Source organism: Nuphar pumila, chromosome 3, assembly GCF_984573655.1.
Source record: "Nuphar pumila chromosome 3, dmNupPumi1.hap1.1, whole genome shotgun sequence".
In the NCBI taxonomy this organism is placed as follows: Eukaryota; Viridiplantae; Streptophyta; class Magnoliopsida; order Nymphaeales; family Nymphaeaceae; genus Nuphar; species Nuphar pumila.
The window spans coordinates 78,755,095-78,778,809 of record NC_143251.1 but is presented as its reverse complement, the minus strand read 5'-3'; the positions used below and the strand labels follow the sequence as shown (position 1 = coordinate 78,778,809).

At 36.2% G+C, this 23,715-nt stretch overlaps 1 protein-coding gene across 1 annotated transcript; it reads right to left on the bottom strand.

Annotated features, from left to right (window-relative positions):
- Positions 1-360: 360 nt before the first annotated feature.
- Positions 361-21,443, bottom strand: LOC149843074 (protein GAMETOPHYTE DEFECTIVE 1-like). Its single transcript, XM_090001687.1, has 4 exons — positions 20,819-21,443; positions 5,536-5,613; positions 5,342-5,422; positions 361-503 (listed from the first exon to the last, which is right to left on the bottom strand). Exons 1-4 carry the CDS (start codon positions 21,275-21,277, stop codon positions 489-491), a joined length of 633 nt encoding a protein of 210 aa, XP_089857813.1. The 5' UTR covers positions 21,278-21,443; the 3' UTR covers positions 361-488.
- Between the last annotated feature and the right edge of the window lie 2,272 nt (positions 21,444-23,715).

Below are 23,715 nucleotides of genomic sequence, written 5' to 3'. Positions count from 1 at the left end.
GATTAAGTTGCAAGAGCCAATTATTGATGCAAATCTAGCAATTCATATTTCATTTGAATAATCTATAAATGCAACTGAGACATCGAGCATATATTTCTGTAAATAAATAAGAAATGTTGGCATTACTACACTATAAGAAAGGAAGAACTACATTACATGGGTTCACTTCTTTTTATTTTTTTCTCCTACTCATTATGTAAACCAAATGCCGTTTTTCTTTAACTCATCAGGATAACCTCCACCATCTTCAAAACTGTACTTTAATATGGCTTCACAGATACAACGCATAATGAATTTAGGTTTTAGATCTAAATAACCATGATTTTGGCTAGCTTGCAATTCACCAAGCTCAGGAGAAGATACAAACAATCTATGGGATGATCATCTTTTCCTCCAAGAATTTTGGCTTATCCCGTTTTTCCTTTTGCCAAGCCTGTGACTTAGAAGTATCTTCCGAGATAAAGGGTGGAAAACATGAAGTGAATGCCTCATAAAGCTTCTTCCTGCAAAATAGTATAGTTCACAAGATGGAATCAGAAATTATTGCAGGTCCAAGCCAACAAAATAATTTGAATATGTTGACAATTTTATAAACACACACACACACACACACACACACACACACACACACAGTATGTCATGCATATCCAGCAAGATCTGCAAATTGAAAATGACATTCTTCTTGCAAAATGAACAATGGTCTGTCACAGGCTTAGAGCAGCTACTGCTAATCACAGTTGTGGCTTTGGCTAGATACATCGATGGAACCTAACCACTTTCTTCATCTATTATTGATACCATAGCCCACATGGAATGCTTTTGCCACTCAGATAGACACATTAGGCCCTTGATGTGTGTGTGTGTGTGTGCAAGGAAAAAGCACACCTAGCACAGATGAATTATAGGATTAAATGATCCTACTAAACACTATCAGCAACATTCATTTGCAAACTGAGAATTAACAATAGAGTTTCTTGGAAGAAAAGCATTTGCAGCATTTTTTTAATTAAATATTCTTACAGGGCTCTACTGGACCTCTAGTGTAAGGACACCCTCAAGAGATGTTTGCCCACAAAATTCCCAACCAGAAAGCAAAAATGTTGGCTTGCCATCATTTGAATGGCAGCCATGCATCAGGCGAGAAAAAAATGTGGCTTATGCCTAAAATCCTGAGAGATAGGATCACAAGCATTATGAAACTGTTGTAATTCCCATCCTCTTGATTTTTAATATAAGAGAATACCGAAAGGTGCTCCAATTCTATTGTATACCCAATGGCTGATCGTCTGATTGCCCACAAGAATAAGGTGAAAACTTCTACCTAATGGTGTCCATTACCAGTATTTTTCTACCAGTTGTAGGTCAAACCATGCCGCTTCACCACATTTTTCCACTAGCCCAACACACACGTGCACATTCCCACATGCATGAAATCATGGATATATACAAACATACATACACAAGCACACACATACACACGAACAAAGGAAAAAATGGATATGTGATTTCCAAGAGCCTTCAAACTATATATATGCTTGAGCATCGGAAGTCTTTCTTTTCTTGAAGTTTGTCTACACATTTGGCTAAAATGTGCCTCTCTTGATACTTCTAGAACCTTGTGAATGTGGCAACATAAGGACTTGTAACATCAATGCCACTCAATAGACATGGACGTAAAATGCCCTATCTAGTGGAATATTTTTGAAAACCCAACACTCTTCTTGGTTGTTAAGAGCAAACCATGCAGCAGAATTGGTGATTAATAAACAGCCCAGTTGCCATTAGCACAAACTAAGGCACTTGCCAAAAAAGCAAATCCCTATCACCTTGCACTACTACAGAACTCAGTACATCGCATACATGCATTCCCTATTTACAAACTGCAAAAATATTTCTAGCAAGATGTGGTTGCTCCTTCCCATTAACTTATGAGCTTGATAGGCTAATGTAATCACACAAGAGACAAAACACTTATGACGAATCTATGCTTCTACTCATCTTGGGATTATAATATACAGTTGACACATACAGACTGAACATAACATCAATCTTAGATCATCTCTCTCAAAAAATAACATCAACCTTAGATCATGCATGTGATATAGCACCATAGGCACTCGAAACGTAAATTTAGGAAACAACGGTTTCATGTGCCAGAAAAATATGTCATACTTCTCCCTATCAAAATATCTCATCAGAATCATTCACAGGACATCATAAAAACAATTTTATAAGTTCAATCAATCTATTACAATATAACCATCTGCCAATGCATGTTTTCCTATTTAATTGTAAGCAGATATACAAAGAATAATAATTTTGGAAGACTGTGTAAGCTTAATAACTAAGTTTCCCAAACTAGAAGCCTTAATAACTTTTAATGTTGATGAAATAAAGGAATGCAATCAGATGGAAACCATGCTTCTTACTTTCTAATATAAAACGTGATTTAAAATTGAAAAATCCCAACATTAGAACACCACCAAAATAAGCCAGAAAGACAGAATTTTCTCCAACAAATTTTTTAAGCTTCAATTTTTTCCTCAGATATTCTTCAGCCAGTAGGGCTTTGACAAAAAATGAAGAATAAAAGGTGTCAATACTGATAGAATCCAAAATAAAAAATGTGGGATTAATATTTATTCTCTGTAAAACTGAATGATGGATTCTCCTGCCCATGGGAATCATTCCAGAGGAAAGTACTCCAACTCTCAAAGACAAGCTTTCAAATGAATTTTAAGCATCCATTTCATGAACACTGTGAATAAATTTGCAGAATACATAAGAGACAAAGGAGGAGAACTTCAAAGTTCAAATAACAAACCACTGCAATGGTTCCATGAAAACCATGTACAGAATGAATAGTTCACTCGGGGGCATCAGCAGGGCTCAGAAAAGGCATAATTTACAATAGAAAAAGGGTGCCTTGTCTGTCAAGCCCATGTATTTCCCTCATGGAACTTGCAAAAATGGAGTGACTTTTTATAAGAAAGTTACCCTGCTACCATAAAATCCTCAAATCCCCCATTGAAGTTTGAATGGCTGGTGGTAGGGGTGATTTTGGCTTTAGTTCCACAGAACCTCCCACAGACAATGATGCCACCGGAGGGTTTTCTGCAACACACACAAACGCCCCCAAGCGACACCAGCTCAACTTATGAACAGCCACAGTACCCTAAATGATAAAAGATTCCACACAATGATGCCCAAGGCAATTAACCCCAATAGGATTTTTTTTTACCTGATTTAAACTTTTCTAAAGCAGGAACACAAATAGAAACGACATTGTTTTGCTGACCATGCAACCAAATATCACTAGCAACTGGAGCTGCAACATTTCCATCTGAATTGCCAGGTTGCTCACTGATGCATGGAGATAAATGATCATTCCTCGTAGTGGGCAGGATCACATCATGATCTGATAGAACCGAATCTTTCATACGTCCACCCAAGATTGACAAATTAGATTCACAGTACTTGCTTTCATTAGTTACTGCCAGCATTTTTTTATCCACATTGGCATCAACATCAAAAGTTATTTTCTCATTGCAGGATTCAAATATGTGATATGGGGTGCCAAAAAGAGATGAATCTTGACTATTACACTTAAGTAGTGACAACTGAAACCCTTTTTCTGTACAAGTCTTTAGTTGTTCCTCTTTAGTCTCTTGCTCTTGTTTATCACAGAATGCACCAACTAGCGGCTTTGTTTTTTTCAGCAGCTACCATGCTTGTAACAAGAGCATCAATGGTATCATGACTTGATTCTGGACTAAATGGACTAGTCAACAGATAAGCTCCACCTGCTTTGGCTATGGTTCCCTCCACCTTACTTGATGTGGTTGTTACACTAACATCAGCACAAGTAACATCCGCACAAAAAGAAACCTCTCCATGCATTTCTATATTCTGGGTGTCGCTTTCAATATCAGAAGGAAATCCCTTTGACATTAGGCCTGTTGTAGCATTTTCATGTACTGGCACCTGGTCAGCAACTGGATATGATTGTGATCGCAGTGGTGATGATGGCGATGGTGATGGCAATGTCGATGGTGTTGGTCGTGGTGAAGAAATCTCAGATGCTATTACAGCCTCAGCATGCTTATGCTCTGGTAGCTGCCCGGTGTGCACAGAAGCCTCACATTTTCTCGGTCCACATGATTGTAGAACTCCATCTGCTGCCGGAGGCTGACTGCTAAGATATTCTGGTGTTCTACAACATTGTAAGGCTTCTGGCTGTTCCTCGATCTTTTTCATCCCCGATATTGATGCAACAGTAAGTTCTTTTTCCAACACCAAATCACCTTCACCGCTTGAAATGGGATCCCACATAGTCCAATCACCAAGCCAAGAATTTTCATTATCAACAGACAGTGAAATATTCTCTACTCTGATAGCATCCTTGTAGAACTGCCTTCTTCTTAAAGCATTAGATATTAGGGACCTGAAATGCAGCAAAACCTAGATTGTAAGGATTACTCGCTTATGCACATGTTCCAGTATATTCAAAAACCATGCCATGTTGCGAACCTGCAATTCCTAGAAACAGCAGCCTTAGCATGCTGCATGGAGAGACCAAGTAAAGTTGACAAATTAGCAACATCATATGGCCCTCTCATCTCATTTACAGTGGATGCAGAACTTGAAACAATAACATTCTTCCCTCCAGCCCACCCAACAAGCAACTGCATATGCATAGAAACATTTTTCAAGTTTGAAGCTAAAACATCTTATGGTTTCTAACCAACAAAAATTAACAAAACATATCCCACTTGCATAACAAAAACTGTCAAAACGTATTCCATTTGCTTAAGAAGGAAAAATGACAATAAGCATAGAACTTTAATAGGCTAGATCAGTTACTGGCACCTGGTTGTTGGCTTTTAGTGGAGTATGTCAATATCCAGAACAGACCCCTATTTAATTGGATCTGGATCCCACTCAAAACATGATCTATAGAACCCATCTAGCCTCCAACTTTTTGGCAAACTTTTAAGTAAAAAGTTGCCCGCTCATGGTTGGACCCCACTACACCTCAACTGATAAAAAACAAATATGCTAAATAAGAAAAAACTTTTAACATTCTAACAAAAATGATAAAGGATGACAAATCAAGCTCCAAGCATAATATAAGTAAGAAGTGCAAATCAAACACATCATGTTCCTTTTCCCCTTCATAAAGAGATGTTATTAAATCCATATATAGCTTCCAGTAAAGCACACATGCAGTCATCAAATAGAAGCTTCTTAACAAAATGTACGCCTTAAATCCAACAATTTTCTAGTCATGTTTTGTATCATTATTAACTAGAAAATACAATTTCAAGAAGAAGCGCCTCACCTTGGCACCTTGAATCATTTCTCTTCTTGCACGAATATCAGATAAAAGAGGGGAATAGATGAATTCAAAATATAGACCACGCTGTTAACAAAATTTCAAAAGTGTTAGTAAGAATTATCTGTCAAGATTGAGCAGTTTCAACAATCCAGAACAAACTATCTTAACATAAAGCCATCCATCAAAGAATCAGAAACCTGTATTGCAGCTTTCACCATTTGAGACTTTAGGCGAAAGGTTAGCTTCTGGGAAAAATCAATCGCAATTAAGTCTACCTAAAAAGCAGAAGAATATCACATAAGATATGGAGAAATACAAATCTCATAACAAAATATCATATAAGCATGCACTGATTCCTAGATATGATAAAGGATTAAACAGTCTAAACATTAATATTTTATCATTCTCAAAGAAAAAAGAAAAGGTCATTCTAAAATTTTTATTAAAAATGCAATAAACAGTAAGAAACTTATAAAATAGATGTGACATTGCACAACATAGAAAAGGAATTCAGCCAGCAGAAGCCATAGAGAGCGAATGGTATTTCAACCAAGTCAAAATTCATGTTCCGAGCATCTAGTCTTACACCAATGGATGAAAATTGAAATTCTATGAACAATGAAAGTTAAGGCAGTCATGTTGAAGCAACCAGTCCACAAATAATCTCATGAACCAAAACTGTCACTTGAAAAATCCCTAGCTATGACATCTAGATAATTTCCACTTGAACTCAAAGCTGCCACTCTAAAATATGCGTGCAACCACTAGGGAGCCATCTAAGATAATACTGTGCACTAATATGTAGATAACTCAATCCAAATCCAAAGGTATCTGTGCGTCCATCTCAAGTGTCAAACCTCACATTCAGTAGGTGTGGTTGTTAAATTGGTTAGACTTTTAATGCTATAACTATATTCACCATAGGATCCATGACACTTCTTAATCAATCAAATGGACCTACTACTCCAAGTCATTCTACAGGCAAAAGTGGAAATGGATCCCCGGTGAAGATTGTTAAGTTATATGTATAACTTCATATATAGTTATATATTCAAGACATATGTAATGATAATGAATAATGTAATTTGGGTTGCCCATCAGGGGCATTTTAGTCATTTTTTACAAGTTAGAAAATAAGTTTTCTATTTATTCTTCTTCTTTTTAATTTTTGTATTTTATAATTCTTTATGTAAAGGCATTGTTGTTTATGCCTCCACATAGTGGGAGGGAGTACCCTCTTGGCCTCTTCTTGTCTATAAATAAGGGCTTAAAGCACCTTGTATTTTAAGCTTCTTTGAAACTCCTTGATGAATAAATTCATTATTTTTAAGTGTTGTCTCTCTTTTGATATTGTATGCACTCTTGTGTAGTGCTTTTTGGATTGTCCCATAGTGGACTTGTGCATGTGCACTTTGTGATTGAGTTCTTCATAAGCCCTTAGTGGTTTTTATGCTTTGGACCATTTGTGGGTGTGATTTGTGCCTCTTGAGTGAGGTTTGCGAAGACTCTTTGTTTCATTACATGGTATCAGAGTGAGGGTGTTCTTAGACCTTCAAAGTTTGATTATCACATGCTCATGGTACTTGTGTGATCGTGGTGATTGTGGTGCCCAAGAGGATGTGTTGTCTACATCTTTCTTTCTCTTATAATCATTCAAGTTAAATGGAGCTATCTTTCAAGTTAAATGGAGCTACATGATGTGGGCTTCGGTATGTATTCTAAAATTCTTATATATATGACTATTTTTTAGTTCTCTGTCTTTAAGAAAGGTATTTATATATTTTTGAAAAAATTGTTTGAAATAATATGGTTATTTTTTAATTGTGTAAAATGTATTTTCTTTAAAAATTAAATTGAAACTAGAGTTTGTGTTTTGACATTAACTCATAAGTAGTATATTGTTGAGCAATTGATGATAAATCCTCCACTTTTACTTTTCTACAAAAAATATATATTTTTTATGCTCTGGTGTATATCCATTAGTAAATTTGCATACGTGTTCATTCAAAGTATATATATTTATTTGAAAAAATTTAAACAATTTAAAGATTATTAGTAACTTCATGCATATGTCATGTTCTTTGAAATCTTGGTAATTTCATACATATTGCATTTGGTGGTAAATGATTTGTCGGTGCTTGAAGATGTTCAACCCCTTCTTGCATTATTTCATCATCAATAGAATATTATTGTGTTAACCACCTTGAGTGTCCACTTTGTTGATTGGTGAACATTTTTGGATTCATTTCCTTGCATATTAATTCAAAGTTTATTTTGGGTATATTAGTGTCTTTATGATTATTTGTGCATATTCCTATAATATATTAAAATTTATGTTCTAAGTATGTGGTTTCTTAAGAACTCTAATTACTATGATTATATGTTTTTTATTCTTCTTCCTTTTTTGTTGAACAAATGAAATTTTCATTTTGAGCCTTTTATGGATGCCCTTTTGTGGGCTTTGTTAGTGTGCCCCTAATGGACACTAATTTTCTTGATTAATAGTTCTTGTCATTCATAAAATATTAAATATTATAGTAGATTTTATGTGGCCTTCAAGTTATTAGATTATTGGATATGCTCTTGGTCTGTATGGTTCATTGAGAATCTTTGTAAGTTTTGGCCCCTTTATGTTGTATACCATTGTTGTCTCATAATAGACTAGATTGAGTTATCTCTCTATATAGCTTGTTTATATTGGCCATAATCATTCATCATTGTTATTGATGTAACCTTGATTGTCTTTACTTACAAGGTTTATGAAAAAATATAAATTAATATTTTGTGTGCATATGATTGAACAAATCTTTATAAGGTTTTTACCTAACTTTATTTGAAACTTGCTTTTTCAAATCGGATATTTGATATGAACTCACCTATTTGGAAATTGAATTATGTGAGTATGAATTGCCTTTTGTGGCTTTTGGATTGTCCATCGCATAATTTTATATGATGCATCATTCTCTTAGTCTTGTTATTTGTTCAGAGATGTTTGTTGGGGTGAGTTGTGTGCATCTTGTTTTATGTCAGTTTAGATTGTCAACTAATGATTTGGATCTAATTGACGGTTGAATGATCTCAGGATTTATGAGTGTGTTGCATCACTCATTTGTTGATTGACCAGTGTTATTATTATGGATGCTTATAATTATGTTTGACTGTGATGGCTATCTGTTTTTTAAACCATGGTATTTCGAAAGATTGTTAAGATTTTCATTGGTGACATTAGTTTGTTTTCATTATAAGCTTTTTTACCTCGTGTGTTTTCTCATTTTCTTATGCCGTTTATTTAAGTGTCACATTATGTAGACAAGAGACGTTTATCAGTGTGGTGAGGTATGTGCACTCGTTGAAACTGATGTTGTTTAGAAGAGATTTTGGAACATCAATGTGTTGAGTTGTGCACCCGTTGAAACTGATATTGTTTATAGTTTTACAATCATTTGTAAGATGAGTTATGTGCACCTCTTATGGATTGTAATTGTTTTGTATTGTCGGGGAGCCCTGTATTGCTTGTGCATAGTCACAGAGATAATTGTTGACATTTGGGATTGATCTCTTAATTTGTATTGTCAAGTAGTATTATATTGTCCGTGCATGGACATAGAGATAATTGTTGGCAACATTTGTAATTGTGCTCTTGTTCTAGTAGCTAATACACTTAAATTTTAAGGTTTGGAGGTCTAGTGATTTGATTTTCTTGTGGTGGTCAAATTAGTGCTTTTATTTGTAAAATACCTTTATTATGATGTATGAGATTTCTCATAATTTTTCTAAACTCATTTGCTCTTTTATGAGAAATGGTTGTTGAAATATTTTCAGGAATTTTGCATTATATATGCTTTACTTGCATGAGTACTCCATGATTGGTTGTCTTGCATAATTTGCAAAAGTTTATGCATTTCTTTAGTAAAATCTCTTATGTATATACCCATAGTGGCTATTGTGTGCATCTGATTACTCTTGAGATGGTTCTCACTTGCATGAGTACTCCATGATTGATATTACCTGTGCTTATGCACTCCTATTGTATTTGTGTGAATTCTCATTAGGATCCCTTTTATGTATTTTCTCATGTTTCTAAGCATGTGCTCTTAAAAGTTTATTTATTATTATCTCTTGAAATTGGTCCATAAGTACTTCTTTAGTTGAATGACTGATATTGCTTCCAAAGATGTAATTGATGCATTTGACTTCTCTTAATTAAGTGATGGAACTCATTTTCTTGTATCTTCCATAGTGTAAAAATATTTTGGGATTTAAACTCTTGTGTAGGTTTTTTCTTCATGGTATTAATGATTGTTTAAAAATTTTTATTATACATTAATATGATAAATATATGTGTGTATTGAATAATGCATGTTTTCATGAATGTTTAAAATAATTAGTGAGTTATGAGCTTATCTTTGAGATATTTTGTGCATGCATTTCTCTTTTTGATAATATGCAATTATGTTGAAGTGAGTCATTTATTCATGGTATTAATGTTACTCAACAAATCCTATTTCATGTCTTGCGCATATTAATGTGCTTTTTCTTGATAAATATATGTGTTAATTAACCTAAAGTTAACTTTTTTCTATCTTTTGGTTGTTTCTTGAGTTTTTCACATCTTATGCATGATTGTGAAGTTCTCCTAGTAGGTTTTACTTTCTCATTTTGAGGTATTGGGGTATTATGCATATTTTCATAAATGTTTTCATGAATGTTTAAAGTGATTAATGATTTATGAGCATGCCTTCTTCCATAATATCAATACATTTTATGATTCTTTGTTTTTGTGATATATATGTTCTTTTGTATAGTTCAAATATTTGGCTTGCTTTATTTACTGGTTCCTAAGTATTGAAGAGCCGATTAGAGCAAATGATTGACAAAAGTATTGAAGACTCTATACACCCTTAAATAGAAGGAACTAATGAAGAAATATGATGAAGACTAGGAAGACTTTTAAAGACGTTCCTATGTATTTGCAAACTTAAGTTACATCACCATAAGTTTGAAGGGGGTGTTAATTTATATGTATAACTTCATATATATATATATATATATATATATATATATATATATATATATATATATATATATATATATATATATATATATATAACGATAATGAATAATGTAATTTGGGTTGCCCATCAGGAGCATTTTGGTCATTTTGACTAAGTTAGAAAATAGGTTTTTAATTTATTCTTTTTAATTTTTGTATTTTCTATTTCTTTATGTAAAGGCATTGTTCTTTATGCCTCCACATTACTCCCAACGTCTATTTTGGAGGCTCCCTCTTGGTCTCTTCTTGTTTATAAATAAAGGTTGAAAGCACCTTGATTTTAAGCTTCTTTGAAGCATCTTGATGAATAAATTCATTATTTTTAAGTGGTCTTTCTTTTGATATTGTATGCACTTTTGTGCTTGTATAAGTCTTAGTGTTTTTTGGATTGTCCCATAGTGGACTTGTGCATGTGCACTTTGCGATTGAGTTCTTCGTAAGCCCTTAGTGGTTTTTGTGCTTAGGACCATTTGTGGATGTGATTTGTGCCTCTTGAGAGGTGTGTGGAGACTCCTTGTTTCATTACAAGGATGCCCTTTGCAAATCAAAGAACAATAAAAAGAATAATAATAAAAATGGAAACAGAAAGAAATACTATAATAGAAAACAATACCAGAAAATAGAAAAATGAAGTTCAAGGGAAAGAAATGTATGATGGACCTTAATCATAGCAACTTCCAGATGAGTCTAGCATAACCTTTGTAAGGAAAGAAATAAGCTTTTGAAAAGGATATTTCCATGAAAAAAGGGGGGAAAATACTTAACGCTATTTCCATAAACAAAAACTAAATTTTTTCAGAAGATATAAAAAGACATGAAAGAAAAAGATTTTATATAGATTACAATACAAACGTACCAATTGATTGTGAAATGCATTTCAAAGAACAGTTCACTATGTCATATGCCTGCTATGTGATCATGATGGAACATTATATTGCACCCCTTTGGGAAATTTTTCCTTGCACTTATCAAGGATTCTTGGGTCATCTTACTTTCTTCCCAAACCGGCTATCTGTACCCATGATAACTTTGAGCCCATCACAGTCATCCAAATCATCCTACTGTCCCAACAATGGTCTTAAAGCCGTCAATGTGACCACTATTACAAGGATGCCACTTAACAGAAAAAGACATTTGATCACTAATGTGTACATGTGCTCTATTTAGAAAAAAAGCTGAAGGTGGTTCCTAGTCGATAGACCCCTACAAAGACGAGTCGATCACTAGGTGGGACTAGTCAGACTAGTCGGTACCCCAATTAAATATAAAAAGTACACAAAATATACATAAAAATATGTTTACTTCTTTTACTAATAAGATGATTTCATTACACGAGTATAGAATTACACATTCAGCAACAACAACTACGCCTTCATAACAAAACAATTGGGGTCGGCGATATGAACCAAAAAAGAAAATCATTCTGGGTCTTCCACATGAATCCTTCTCCTCCAATCATTTCTATCCAATGCCATGTCCTCGATGAGGTTCAAAGCATTCATATCCTTTCCTATCATCTCCATCCAAGTCTTCTTAGGCCTACCCCAACCTCTTTTAACTAATATATTTTCCCATTTCTCCATCCTTCTAACTGGAGCATCATTAGGCCTTCGCCGAATATGTCCAAACCACCGTAAACGATTCTCTCTCGTCTTATTTTCAATGAATGCAACACCTACCTTCTTACGTATCTCCTCGTTTTGAATCTTATCTTTTATTGTATTTCCACACATCCATCTAAGCATACGCATCTCAGCTACACTCATTTTTTGAATATGATGTCTCCTGGCAGCCCAACATTCCGTACCATATAGTAAAGCGGGCCTAATTGTCGTCCTATAAAACTTTTCCTTCAACCGCAATGGCATTCTACGATCGCACAACACTCCAGTTGCACTTTCACAAAATATATTAATATACATAACCAGAATATACATATATATAGTTGTACACACACAAATATATATATATATATATATATATATATATTGAATTATTCATAACATATTCAGTATAATTAGCAAAATATGCTTTCAACCTTGCCTGCTCACATATATAAATAACATATTACATTATTCATAATGCTAAACATGCTTTCAGGCTTTTATAGAAAAATTCATTAGAAACAAAGTAACACATATAAAAAACATACTCAATTAAAACTAATTGTGCATGCTTTCAATGTTTCGCAGAAAAAATCCCAAAAGCAATGTAGCACACATATATAAATATAATAATTAAGATGTTTCCATGATTTCAGTGAACACATCACACAAACACATGCATGTGCATATTATTATATATATACAAAAAAATAACAATATATATACATATATGAATAATAAATAACTAAACTGCCTTCATACCTGGGCGGAAGCAGCTTAGTCACCGACTAGGTGCCTTAGTCGTGTTAAGATAATGTATATAATTGTATGTATATATATATTAAAATATATATGTATTCTGGTCATTTTACATTGTAATAGGCATCAGCCCATTAGGGGCTGACTGTTTATTTTTATGTTTTCTTTTTCTTTTTTTGTAAATGTAAAAAGTACTGTGATTGGGCAGCTCCAACAAGTTGTTGGAGTTAAATGTGACCATTGGGAGCAGCCCAATAGCTAGTTGGGCTGCTCCCTATGCCCTTTGAGTATTATAAATAGGGCTTCAAAACCTTGTATATCTCTATGCCTTTAGAGCATTTCATGCAATACAAGAACTTTTATTTTGACCCTTGTGTGGGTAGTGTGGCTTGATCAATCATGTGTTTTTGGTTGGTTGTGTTTTTGTAAGTACATAAGTGACATTTTTGCTTTTGTTCTATTTCATTACATGGTATCAGAGCTTTGGTGTTGTTAAGTTGCTATTCATTCGAAAAGGCCAAGAGGGGGATCTTAGAATGATGGAGCATCGGTTTGTGGGATCGTTGCATCGGGAAGTGCACTATCAAAGAGCTCCTCAATAAATCTTATGTCCATCTCTCTCTCTCTCTCTCTCTCATTATTGTAAAACATGGAGAATGAAAGATAAGTGATTGTCTTTATTTCTGTGCGACTCAATGATACTATGTGATGTGGGCATCCATAGTGAAACACAAAATATGAGAAAAAGATCTATAGTGTTTGGTTGATGGTACCGAAAGAGAACCTAAACTTATACCTACCAAGATTGAAAATGGAAAAGGAAGTGGCTCTTTAAGGAGAAGAGATGTCTAAGGCCGTCTCCGAATATGAGAAAAAATGGAAAGAGTAGAGGATGGGTCATTCCAAGATAATTGGATGGCTCATCAATAGTATTGACATCAACAAATTCTCTAGCTTAGAAAAAATTGACTTCGCTAGTGATACTTAGAAGTATCTTAAAGATATATATAGTATAAAACTCGTGTTCTTTTTAAAAAAAAAAAAAAAACTTTCGGATCCAAGTTTGGATGCGACCGGATCTGGACCCGCAGCTCCTCCCTTGTTTTCTATTTAAACATGGAGGGGGTGGTCTCCTTTTACGTAGAGGAGAACCTCCCGTGTATGCACACACAAAAAAAATTTGGTCCATGTATCTGTTTTTATTAAAACTCATGGAAATTAGGCTTTGAGAAAACAAGTTTCAGTATTATATTAGTGACTTTTGTAGGATTTGATATTTTAGAGGATTTTTAAGCTCCATGTGAAAAAAAAAATTTGAAACCAACCTAGAGATAATGGTTATTTACGTGGAGTTCAACAAAAATAAATGTATATGAATGTTAAAGTTTGTTTTGAGCCATATGTATGCATATGCACAGATTTTCTGTGTAAAAAAAAAGAACAAAGCAAAGAATATTTAAAGAAAGAAAAGAGCACATGTGTAGTTTCTTTAGATTGTCTTAGTTGATCCTTAGTAGTTGGGTTCAAGCACAATTCAAATTGTTTGCGTTCACGTGAATATGATAACTAGGATGGTCAGACTTCCTATCTAGCCAACACCTGTGGCCTTTTGGGTTCGAGCAATTAAGCTTGAGGGATGTTCTACACCTAGTGCCCTAAAGTCAACTGGCCTGGGAGCCACCGACCCAAAGCTCGCTACATGAACCCATTAGAAAGCCTAAAAAGTATAGGCATTGCACACGGTAGGAAGAAAACTATACGTAGATATGAAAATCTAGGGCCTAGTGACTCGAGCGATTAAGTCTAAGAGATACTCTGTAACTAGTGCCCTAAGGTCATCTGGCCTGGAAGCCACTGACCCAAAGCTCGCTCTGTGAGTCATGAAAGCTTGAAAATTGACATAGTGCTCGAAAAAAAAAAACCTAATGAAAATCCATTGCTTAGGAAAAATGGTGAAAATCTATGCAAAAAACATATATATGAGGATAAATGGGCAATAATATGAATATGCATGATTTTTTAGAGAGAAACATAAATAATTGTGAATTTTAGGAAGGTGAAAAGAGAAATTTTACTGCTGTGGTGGTATGATTTGACTCTAATATGTTATGAGAATGCAATTTCATGAAATATGTCTAAACTAGCTTTCTTGAATGCCTAATATTTTTGAAAAAGATTAAATGCATACATGACAGAGATGTTTGTGGGTAGTATCAGTGCAAACCCTCACGAGACCTTACTCGTCCACTGGGGTAACCAAGAGGTTTAAAGGGCTTGTTGCATATGTCGAATGGAACCGTGATTCCTACGAAAGTGAGTTACACTAGTTAGGTGTTGTACATTAGTTTTTGCACTTAAACCTTTGCTTTGCATGGCTTGTTCCGCTTTCTTTTAGTTTAAGAATAAAGTTTGTTCAAAGACTAAAAAACAATAAGCACGGGAGAATTTGATAATGCATATTTACGCATATTTTTATATATTCTTATGCATGATCTTGTGCATATTTAATGTTTAAATGCCCATGTTTAAAATTTTTATGTGTGTTTTCTGATAGGAAAGCTTTGGTTCAAAATTCATGAGAAACGAAGCTAAAACGAGCAATCTTGAGCAGTTTGGAGGTATTTGAATCAAATCCAGAGGTAAGTACCAGTCAAAATCCAAAATTTAAGGTCTGATTCATTCTTTAGAGGGTCTAAAATACCTAAATACCCTTAGTGGGGCATCAACCACCTTACAGAATTAGTGTAAGTTCTAACATTGTTTTAGAAAATAGTTGTTGAGTTGAGGTATTTTGTAAATTTAAAAAAACAAGCATTTCTTTAATAATTTTACAAAACTACCTATCTAACCCTAGAATAGCTTATTTAAGCTATGATGGGATGTGTGAGAGGCATCTTTGCCTCCTTGGAATTGCCGCCCCCTCTTACTACATCTTCCCCCTTTTTACCCAAGGCCCTACCTCGATCGTGGTGCCATCGGAGCCTCTTCTCCAGCCTAGATGCTGCCATGATGTTGGTCGAACCCTTCTTTCTCCCTAGTCGGTATCCTCTTTTCTCCTGCACACTTCTCCCATATCCGTTGCTCGACAAAGAAATCCACGAGCAATTGAGAGAATGGTGAACCTTGTGGATTTCAACTCGAAAAGAAGGCAGTCATGTGCGTGAACAAGTATAGGCCGCTCTCTTCTCTCTCAAGCTCCTCGAAAACGCTCTTTCCTATCCCTTCTTTAGTTTAGGTGCATATAGATTAGGATTTTTTTTACTTTTCTTCTTTGTTGCATATAGATTAGGGATTTTTATATTTATTTCAGCATTAAAAATCAGTTTTTATTTTTGTTAAAACCTGTTTTTGAAAACCGGCAACTAGGGCGGGCAGCCAGTAGGCCCAACCCAACCTGCCGGCCAGGCCTGATCAGCCACAAACGGTCGGCCAGACCTGTTTTGTATTGATCTTTGATTAGTTTTAGTGGTCGATGATTAACTTTACTAATTTTTTTATATTAGTTTAGCATGTTAGTTAGCGGTCAACATGTTAGGGTAACATTTTTGCAAAAGATTCAAGCGAGTTTAATGATAAAAATCTGATTTTGAGCAGATTTCATAAAACCGAGTTTCATGTGTTCTATCAAATCCATTTATGGCAAAACTGTGACCTAGTTTTTTCCTAGTTAAAGTCGTTTCTTTTCTTAGATTTAGTTGCAGCAATCTGTTATAATTAGATTTATTTCAATTATTTGTTTTACTCGGACTAATGGTAGTTAGATTAGATAGTCTGGCTTGTCTTCATTTTTTGTGTTTGTTTCGTGTTTTGCAGGTGGTGTCATGAGCTGATTGATTTTAGGTGGAACCAGGGTGGTTGTAGACATATCGGGGCACACTCGTACACACGAGGACAACAAGAGCGAGTTTGCGAGCAGACGAAGACTTGTTATTTTTTTATCATTAGGGCATTAGGCCAATTACTTATTTTGGGTTGTACTAATTTTTATTTTCGCTCGAAGATTTGTAATAGGTTTGATTGTGCATTTATTTATTTTCAAGGCAATAAAGAATGTGTTTTGTTTGGAGTATAAGGTTTTGACCCATTTCCCTGTGTTTGACCCGGACTTCACCACTAGTGTGAGCCAGTTATTTATAATTTGATACACGGTTTACACTGACAATTTTCCATTGAAAATATCTTTTGAAAATACTTTTAAGAAAAGTTGCATCAAAAGCCTACTCCAATAAATGCCTGAAAGTTTGGAACGTTCCTCCCAAACCTTTCATAGTCTGTTGGATCTCTATATTGATATGGATCAAACAAATCTAGTGCTAGTCTGATCCAAGGTGGAGTGGTAAACCAATGATCTAGATCTCTTGCACTATCATCCCATGATCCACATACTGTTGGTGACCCAATCCAAACAAGCTTAGGACAGGTTTAGTTTAGATAAGTAGGGTTCGAGTCAGGTTTGGACTTGGATAAGAGGTAGGATATGGGAAGGTTCCTTTTGGATTGAAGACAATGGACACAGGTTTAGGCCCAACTTAAGGTTATCATGCATAGGGATATGAGGGTCCACAATGATTTTAGGAGGATCCAATAGAAGAGATTTGGGTTCAAGACATGGGTTTGGATCCAAATCTTCTTGAATTAGATTTGGGTCTTAAAGGAGATCTTGGATGAGTTCTAAGAGAGGGTTTGTTGGATTGGGTTTTGATTGGGTTTCACCTACTTGGGTTTGGATCATTTTAGGGTCAGGTGTATAGATACTCGTTTTCCTTTTATGTTTTTCTTCAAAATCCAATGCACATTTAAAAGCTTGTTCCAAAGATAGGAATCTGATATAATTTGATTTACGATAAACGCAAGGGCAAAGTCCAGAACTATACTTAACAATTTGCTGGTTGGGGCCTCACAACTTTGACCTTGTAGTGCCAAGTGATGAAACTCTTCTATGTATTCTTGCACTGATTTTGAACCTTGTTGAATAAGGAGGTGTTTGAAAGATTTTTTAGCATTGTCAGAAGGAAGAAACGTGGCTTGAATCAATTGCTTCATATCATTCCATGTTTGGATCTGTTCTAGACCCTAGTCCTTGCGCCTTTGTTGTAGATCATTTCACCATTTCTCAGGCAAAACATAGTCATGTAGTGGGTAGAAGGGTCTTATGATGCTCTGAAATGTCATATAGCTTGAAGAAAGACTAATGCATGAACCCACTATGAAAATATCTTTTTGCTTAAGTGGTCATTGAACTAACTCTGGTAGATGTTTAAGATCGTGTATATATGGATGAGATTGGGTTTTGCAACGTCTAGGTGGGTTGTTGCAAGTAGGATATGAGTTGGGCTGGGGTTGCATTAGACTGGTTTTTTGTTTGTGTCATAGTTTTGGTTAAATTGGGTCAGATTTGGGGACTTTTGGGTCGGATTTAGGGGATTTTGGATCGAGTTTAGGTAGGAAACTGGGTTTTTGGATGGTTTAGGGTCTAAAATAGGGTTGTTCTGAGTCGAATCCATGTTCAAAACAGAGTCGGGTGGGCTCAACAAAGGCTGGAACCAGTTTTGGGATCTTGAACTAGTTCCAGAAGCTGGGGAAATAGGTAAAGAGGGGGATTGTTGGAGGCTAACCGGTTCTGAGATGACCCAGTTCAACCCCATCGTGTTTTCCTCTCTCACTTAGGAGGGAGGGAGATGGTGGGCTGAGGACCTAGGTTAGTAAACCCTCGGCCCACCACCGTCCTTGGTGGGTCAAGGGGATAGATGTCGGTCATCGTCCAGTGGCACTTTCAGTCAAGGGTTCCCGACGGACCGACCATATCACGGTCGGCAGTTATGTCGCCGCTCGCCGGTTGGCTAGCTTGCAAACCAAAAAAGAAGGGAGCATAATCCCTCCATATTGATAAAATAGGAGAGGAGTCTGTGACGGCTTCCACTGGCAGGAATGAGTTCGATCGACTAACGCTATCTAGCTGGTGGTCGCTGGACAGGATGTAGCCGACAACAATGCCTTCCCCGGTCTGATTCCGCTATTGTGAATAAAAGGGGCTGGCAACGACTTGCAGTCCATTGTCGATTGTTGTTGTCTTGGACGCCGACAGAGAAGGGGACGGTCAGCCCGATCTAGTAGGTGGTAGGTAGCTGGCCAGCGATAACCCCCCTCCTTTCTAGTTTTGGTCATTGATGACCATGAGGACAAGCGAGGTCAAAGGATGTCGTGTCGATAGGTTGGATCAGCCCCGACCCCGACCAGAGGTTGCTCCCACGTGGATCGAACAATGGTGGATCCGCTGCAACGTCTTCATCTCCGGAATAGCTGATCGTTGGGCAATCTTTCGCAATGTGGCTCAGGTCATCGTATGATCAAACGGTGGTTTGATTGCTCGTTGATTGGTACCAGATAGTGCTACCAGTTTTTTGCACGATGGTGCACCATCAGCCTCGACTTGCCTTGTTCAGTCGCAAGCCAATGTTGTTTGTATCGTACGATACGTATCGTATCGATGCAAGTGTACAATACAATACACACATGTATCTCGATACGGGTGTGTATCATACATGTATTGTACAATGAAGTAACGACAAACTTTAAAAAGGGAAAAACTGAGGTTTTAAGTTTTTAAGTTATTGGGTTTTAAAGGGATTTTGAGGGCTGAAACCCTCATTCATATAGAACATACTAGAGAGCTTTCCATGCACCCTTGGAGTCGTGAGAGCATTTTAGGGGCTGATCTTTGCGCCGAGGAGAGGGCTTTTGTGATTTCATCAAGAGTGCACTTCCACCATTTTTTCACCCAAAAAAGTGAGTTAAGGTGATGAACAATAAGAAGGAGAAGAAGAATAAGAATAAGATGATTGATGGTATACTTCTTAAAAACTTGGTTATGTATTGTAATTTATAACTGTTAAGTATTCATAAACTTGGTTTTTTTTCCTTTTAATGAATCTTGTGGCATGTTCTTAATTTAAGATATTACTATTTTGCATTGTTCTTGTGAGATTTGATGATTGATGATGTGTTATGTAGCTCATAGAGACATAAATGTTTCACATGTGGTTTTATGGTTGCATTTTATGCATTTCAATATTGTTTTGTGTGTTATGATTTTTTAGAATTTCTAATAATATTTTTGTTTTTATTTTTATTTTTACTTTCTTTCAAAATTTACTATTTTTTACTATACTATCTTATTTTGGACCTGACTGATAAGGGTTGTGATACGATACATACAACCTCATTGCAAACAACCAATGCTCGCTAGTAGTGTCATGGCCTGAGTTGGCCAAGGACTGACTACGTTGTTTGGTGAATCGACGGCTTGTTCATAGATGTTGTCAAAGAATCTTTGATGCCATCAATTGGAATGGTTCGCCGAGGAGAGGAAACCATGTTCTAATCGACGTTGTTCCTCGGATTGAATGCTTTTTACTGATGAAACCAACAGGATCATCCCTTAACTCATCCATCAAATAGAATTGAGGGATGATCCCTCGCTCTGATACCAATTGAGGTAGATCCAATCATGTATCTAAACAAAAACTCTACCAAAACTACGATTATCTAACAATATCTAAAACTATCTAGGAAAGCTGGGAAATAACTAAAAAGTGCAGAGAAGTAAAGAAAAGTGAAAATCAAGGGAAAAGAGAATAATTGATTCATACCCAATTCAACTGCCCAATTACAAAGATAACTCATCTATAAATAGATAAATCTTTCCTAATTCTGAATCTAGCAAATTTAAAAAAGATAAAACTTATCCTAAAATATGGATCTGATATTGTCATCCAAATACAAAAATATTCAAAAAAAAATAAAGATCAAAAAATGCAAATGGATCTAAATGGAACCTTATGGACCCAAATCTTATGCTCTGCTCCTGCATCACAGATCCAAACCCAATAGGGTTGATACTATTCAACAAAGCCTCTCAAAAACTTAGAATCACCAACATTCAAAAAAAACGCCTTTGACACTAGAAATTCACAAGAACCACGCCAAAATTCTCCAAATCATAAAAGCAAACTAAATAACAAAAAAACAAAAGGGCCAAAAAAAATTCCAGTACTACGAATTCACCTTCGCGTTCTGGCAAGCGTGTTCGAACACAACCTGGTTCATCGGCTGAACGGCCACGAAATCATACGTTTTGAGGATCGGGTTTCCCGAATTTAGGGCAGAAACCTGGATCATGCTATCAATGGCGACTGTCAAGCGAGTGTACTGTCGGAATGACGAATTAGGGGGGACACCAAGAATCCCTCTGTGGAACTCGTCGGTGGCGGCGAGGGAGGGAGCCAATTGGAGGAGGGAGGAGAGAGGGAGGAGTTGGATGGAGCACCTGTGGGAGTCTGCCATCACTACGCGGATGGAGAAGTTGTAGGCGATGCCGCTGTAGCCCAACTCCATGGCTTTCACCACCAGCTTGACCCTAGAGCTCTTTTGGTTATCCTTTCCTCCTCCTCCTCCTCCTCCTCCTCCTCCTCCTCTTCCTCCGCCTCCCTCTATCAAGGGAATGTTGAGATCGAAGAAGACCATCTTTGGCTGAGGTAGGGTTTCTGATGGGCTTCCGATTAGGGTTTTAGGGGGAGGGGATTAGGAGTAAGGGGGAAGAGGGAAGAGGGCACGTAGAGGGGGTTCTGGGTAGAAATGGAGAAGTCTAACTGACTTCCACTTTCTTGAACACTAATCTATGTATACACTGAACCGTGTGTCACCGGATCCGAGTCCAATCGGTTCGGGTCTTGAGCTTAAACGAGCCTCTTTACATAGTTACAGACTCGGCTCGTTTGTTTATGTACAGGCTCGTTCGTTTAAAGACTCGGGTGCAGACGAGTCTGGTTTAGACCGATGCACCCTATCACAAGAATGGTTGGTCGTTTTTGCTGTTTATTTATAATGTTTTAAAATTTTACTGACTTGTTCGGTAAAAAAAAACTTTTCATTTTCTTTTCCAATAGCAATTTTTTTGTATTTTAGTAGTCGACTGGTTTTATCATTTATGTAGGCAAAACTTGTTTCTTTTAGCTTTTATGATTCTAAACCTTAGATTATTTAATTTTTTTGGTATAAAATCATATATAAAATCATAATATATGATTTTGTTATATGTTTTTAATAAATTAAAAAAACTTGACTCGTCCGAGTTATCGAGTTGACTTGTCCGAATTACCGAGTTGCAAACGAGCGATCTGAACCATGTTTTATATATATTATTGTGCAAAGGCATAGCTCGGGGGGGTGGGGGGGGGCAGGACTGGGCTGTAGCCCAGTACTGCCTCCCGAAAAAGTTAATTTTTTTTTTTAAAAGCCGAGTCCTAGCCCAACCCTGATTCCATATGAAATAGATTTTTATCCATTTTTGTAGCCCAGTCCAGTCCTAGCCCAGCCCTGACTGTAGCAAATAGTTTGATTCCTCCATATGAAATAGATTTTTATTAATAATTGTAGCCATTTTTTATTTTATCTCAAAAAAATTTTTTTTTGGGGCGCAGCCCCGAACCCCCGACTATCACACATTTTTTTTTCTACACCCCCTCCTTTCTAGTTTTGGCCATTGATGACCATGAGGACAAGCGAGGTCAAAGGATGTCGTGTCGATCGGTTGGATCAGCCCCGACCCCGACCAAAGGTTGCTCCCACGTGGATCGAACAATGGTGGATCCGCTGCAACGTCTTCATCTCCGGAATAGCTGATTGTTAGGCAGTCTTTCACAATGTGGCTCAGGTCATGGTATGATCAAACGGTGGTTTGATTGCTCGTTGCTTGGTACCAGATAGTGCTACCAGTTTTTTGCACGATGGTGCACCATCAGCCTCAGCATGCCTTGTTCAGTCGCAAACCAATGTTGTTTGTATCGTACGATACATATTGTATCGATGCAAGTGCACAATACGATACACACATGTATCTCGATACGGGTGTGTATCATACATGTATTATACAATACGGTACCGACAAACTTTAAAAAGGGAAAAACTGAGGTTTTAAGTTTTTTAAGTTATTGGGTTTTAAAGGGATTTTGAGGGCTGAAACCCTCATTCATATAGAACATACTAGAGAGCTTTCCATGCACCCTTGGAGTCGTGAGAGGATTTTAGGGGCTGATCTTTGCGCTGAGGAGAGGGCTTTTGTGATTTCATCAAGAGTGCACTTCCACCATTTTTTCACCCAAAAAAGTGAGTTAAGGTGATGAACAATAAGAAGGAGAAGAACAAGAAGAATAAGATGATTGATGGTATACTTCTTAAAAACTTGGTTATGTATTGTAATTTATAACTGTTAAGTATTCATAAACTTGGTTTTTTTTACTTTTAATGAATCTTGTGGCATGTTCTTAATTGAAGATATTACTATTTTGCATTGTTCTTGTGAGATTTGATGATTGATGATGTGTTATGTAGCTCATAGAGACATAAATGTTTCACATGTGGTTTTATGGTTGCATTTTGTGCATTTCAATATTGTTTTGTGTGTTATGATTTTTTAGAATTTCTAATAATATTTTTATTTTTATTTTTACTTTCTTTTAAAATTTACTATTTTTTACTATACTATCTTATTTTGGACCTGACTGATAAGGGTTGTGATACGATACATACAACCTCATTGCAAACAACCAATGCTCGCTAGTAGTGTCATGGCCTGAGTTGGCCAAGGACTGACTACGTTGTTTGGTGAATCGACGGCTTGTTCATAGATGTTGTCAAAGAATCTTTGATGCCATCAATTGGAATGGTTCGCCGAGGAGAGGAAGCCATGTTCTAATCGACGTTGTTCCTCAGATTGAATGCTTTTTACTGATGAAACCAACAGGATCATCCCTCAACTCATCCCTCAAATAGAATTAAGGGATGATCCCTCGCTCTGATACCAATTGATGTAGATCCAATCATGTATCTAAAGAAAATTTCTACCAAAACAACGATTATCTAACAATATCTAAAATTATCTAGGAAAGCTGGGAAATAACTAA

What these genes read in the sequence shown, in the direction of transcription:
- LOC149843074 (XM_090001687.1), bottom strand. Translation starts at nt 21,277, where the DNA reads ATGGTCTTCTTCGATCTCAACATTCCCTTGATAGAGGGAGGCGGAGGA. An exon ending in ACGCTTGCCAGAACGCGAAG is followed by an intron (nt 5,614 to 20,818) that starts GTGAATTCGTAG and finishes TCTGCTTTTTAG; the next exon opens with GTAGACTTAATTGCGATTGA. An exon ending in TGGTGAAAGCTGCAATACAG is followed by an intron (nt 5,423 to 5,535) that starts GTTTCTGATTCT and finishes TTTTGTTAACAG; the next exon opens with CGTGGTCTATATTTTGAATT.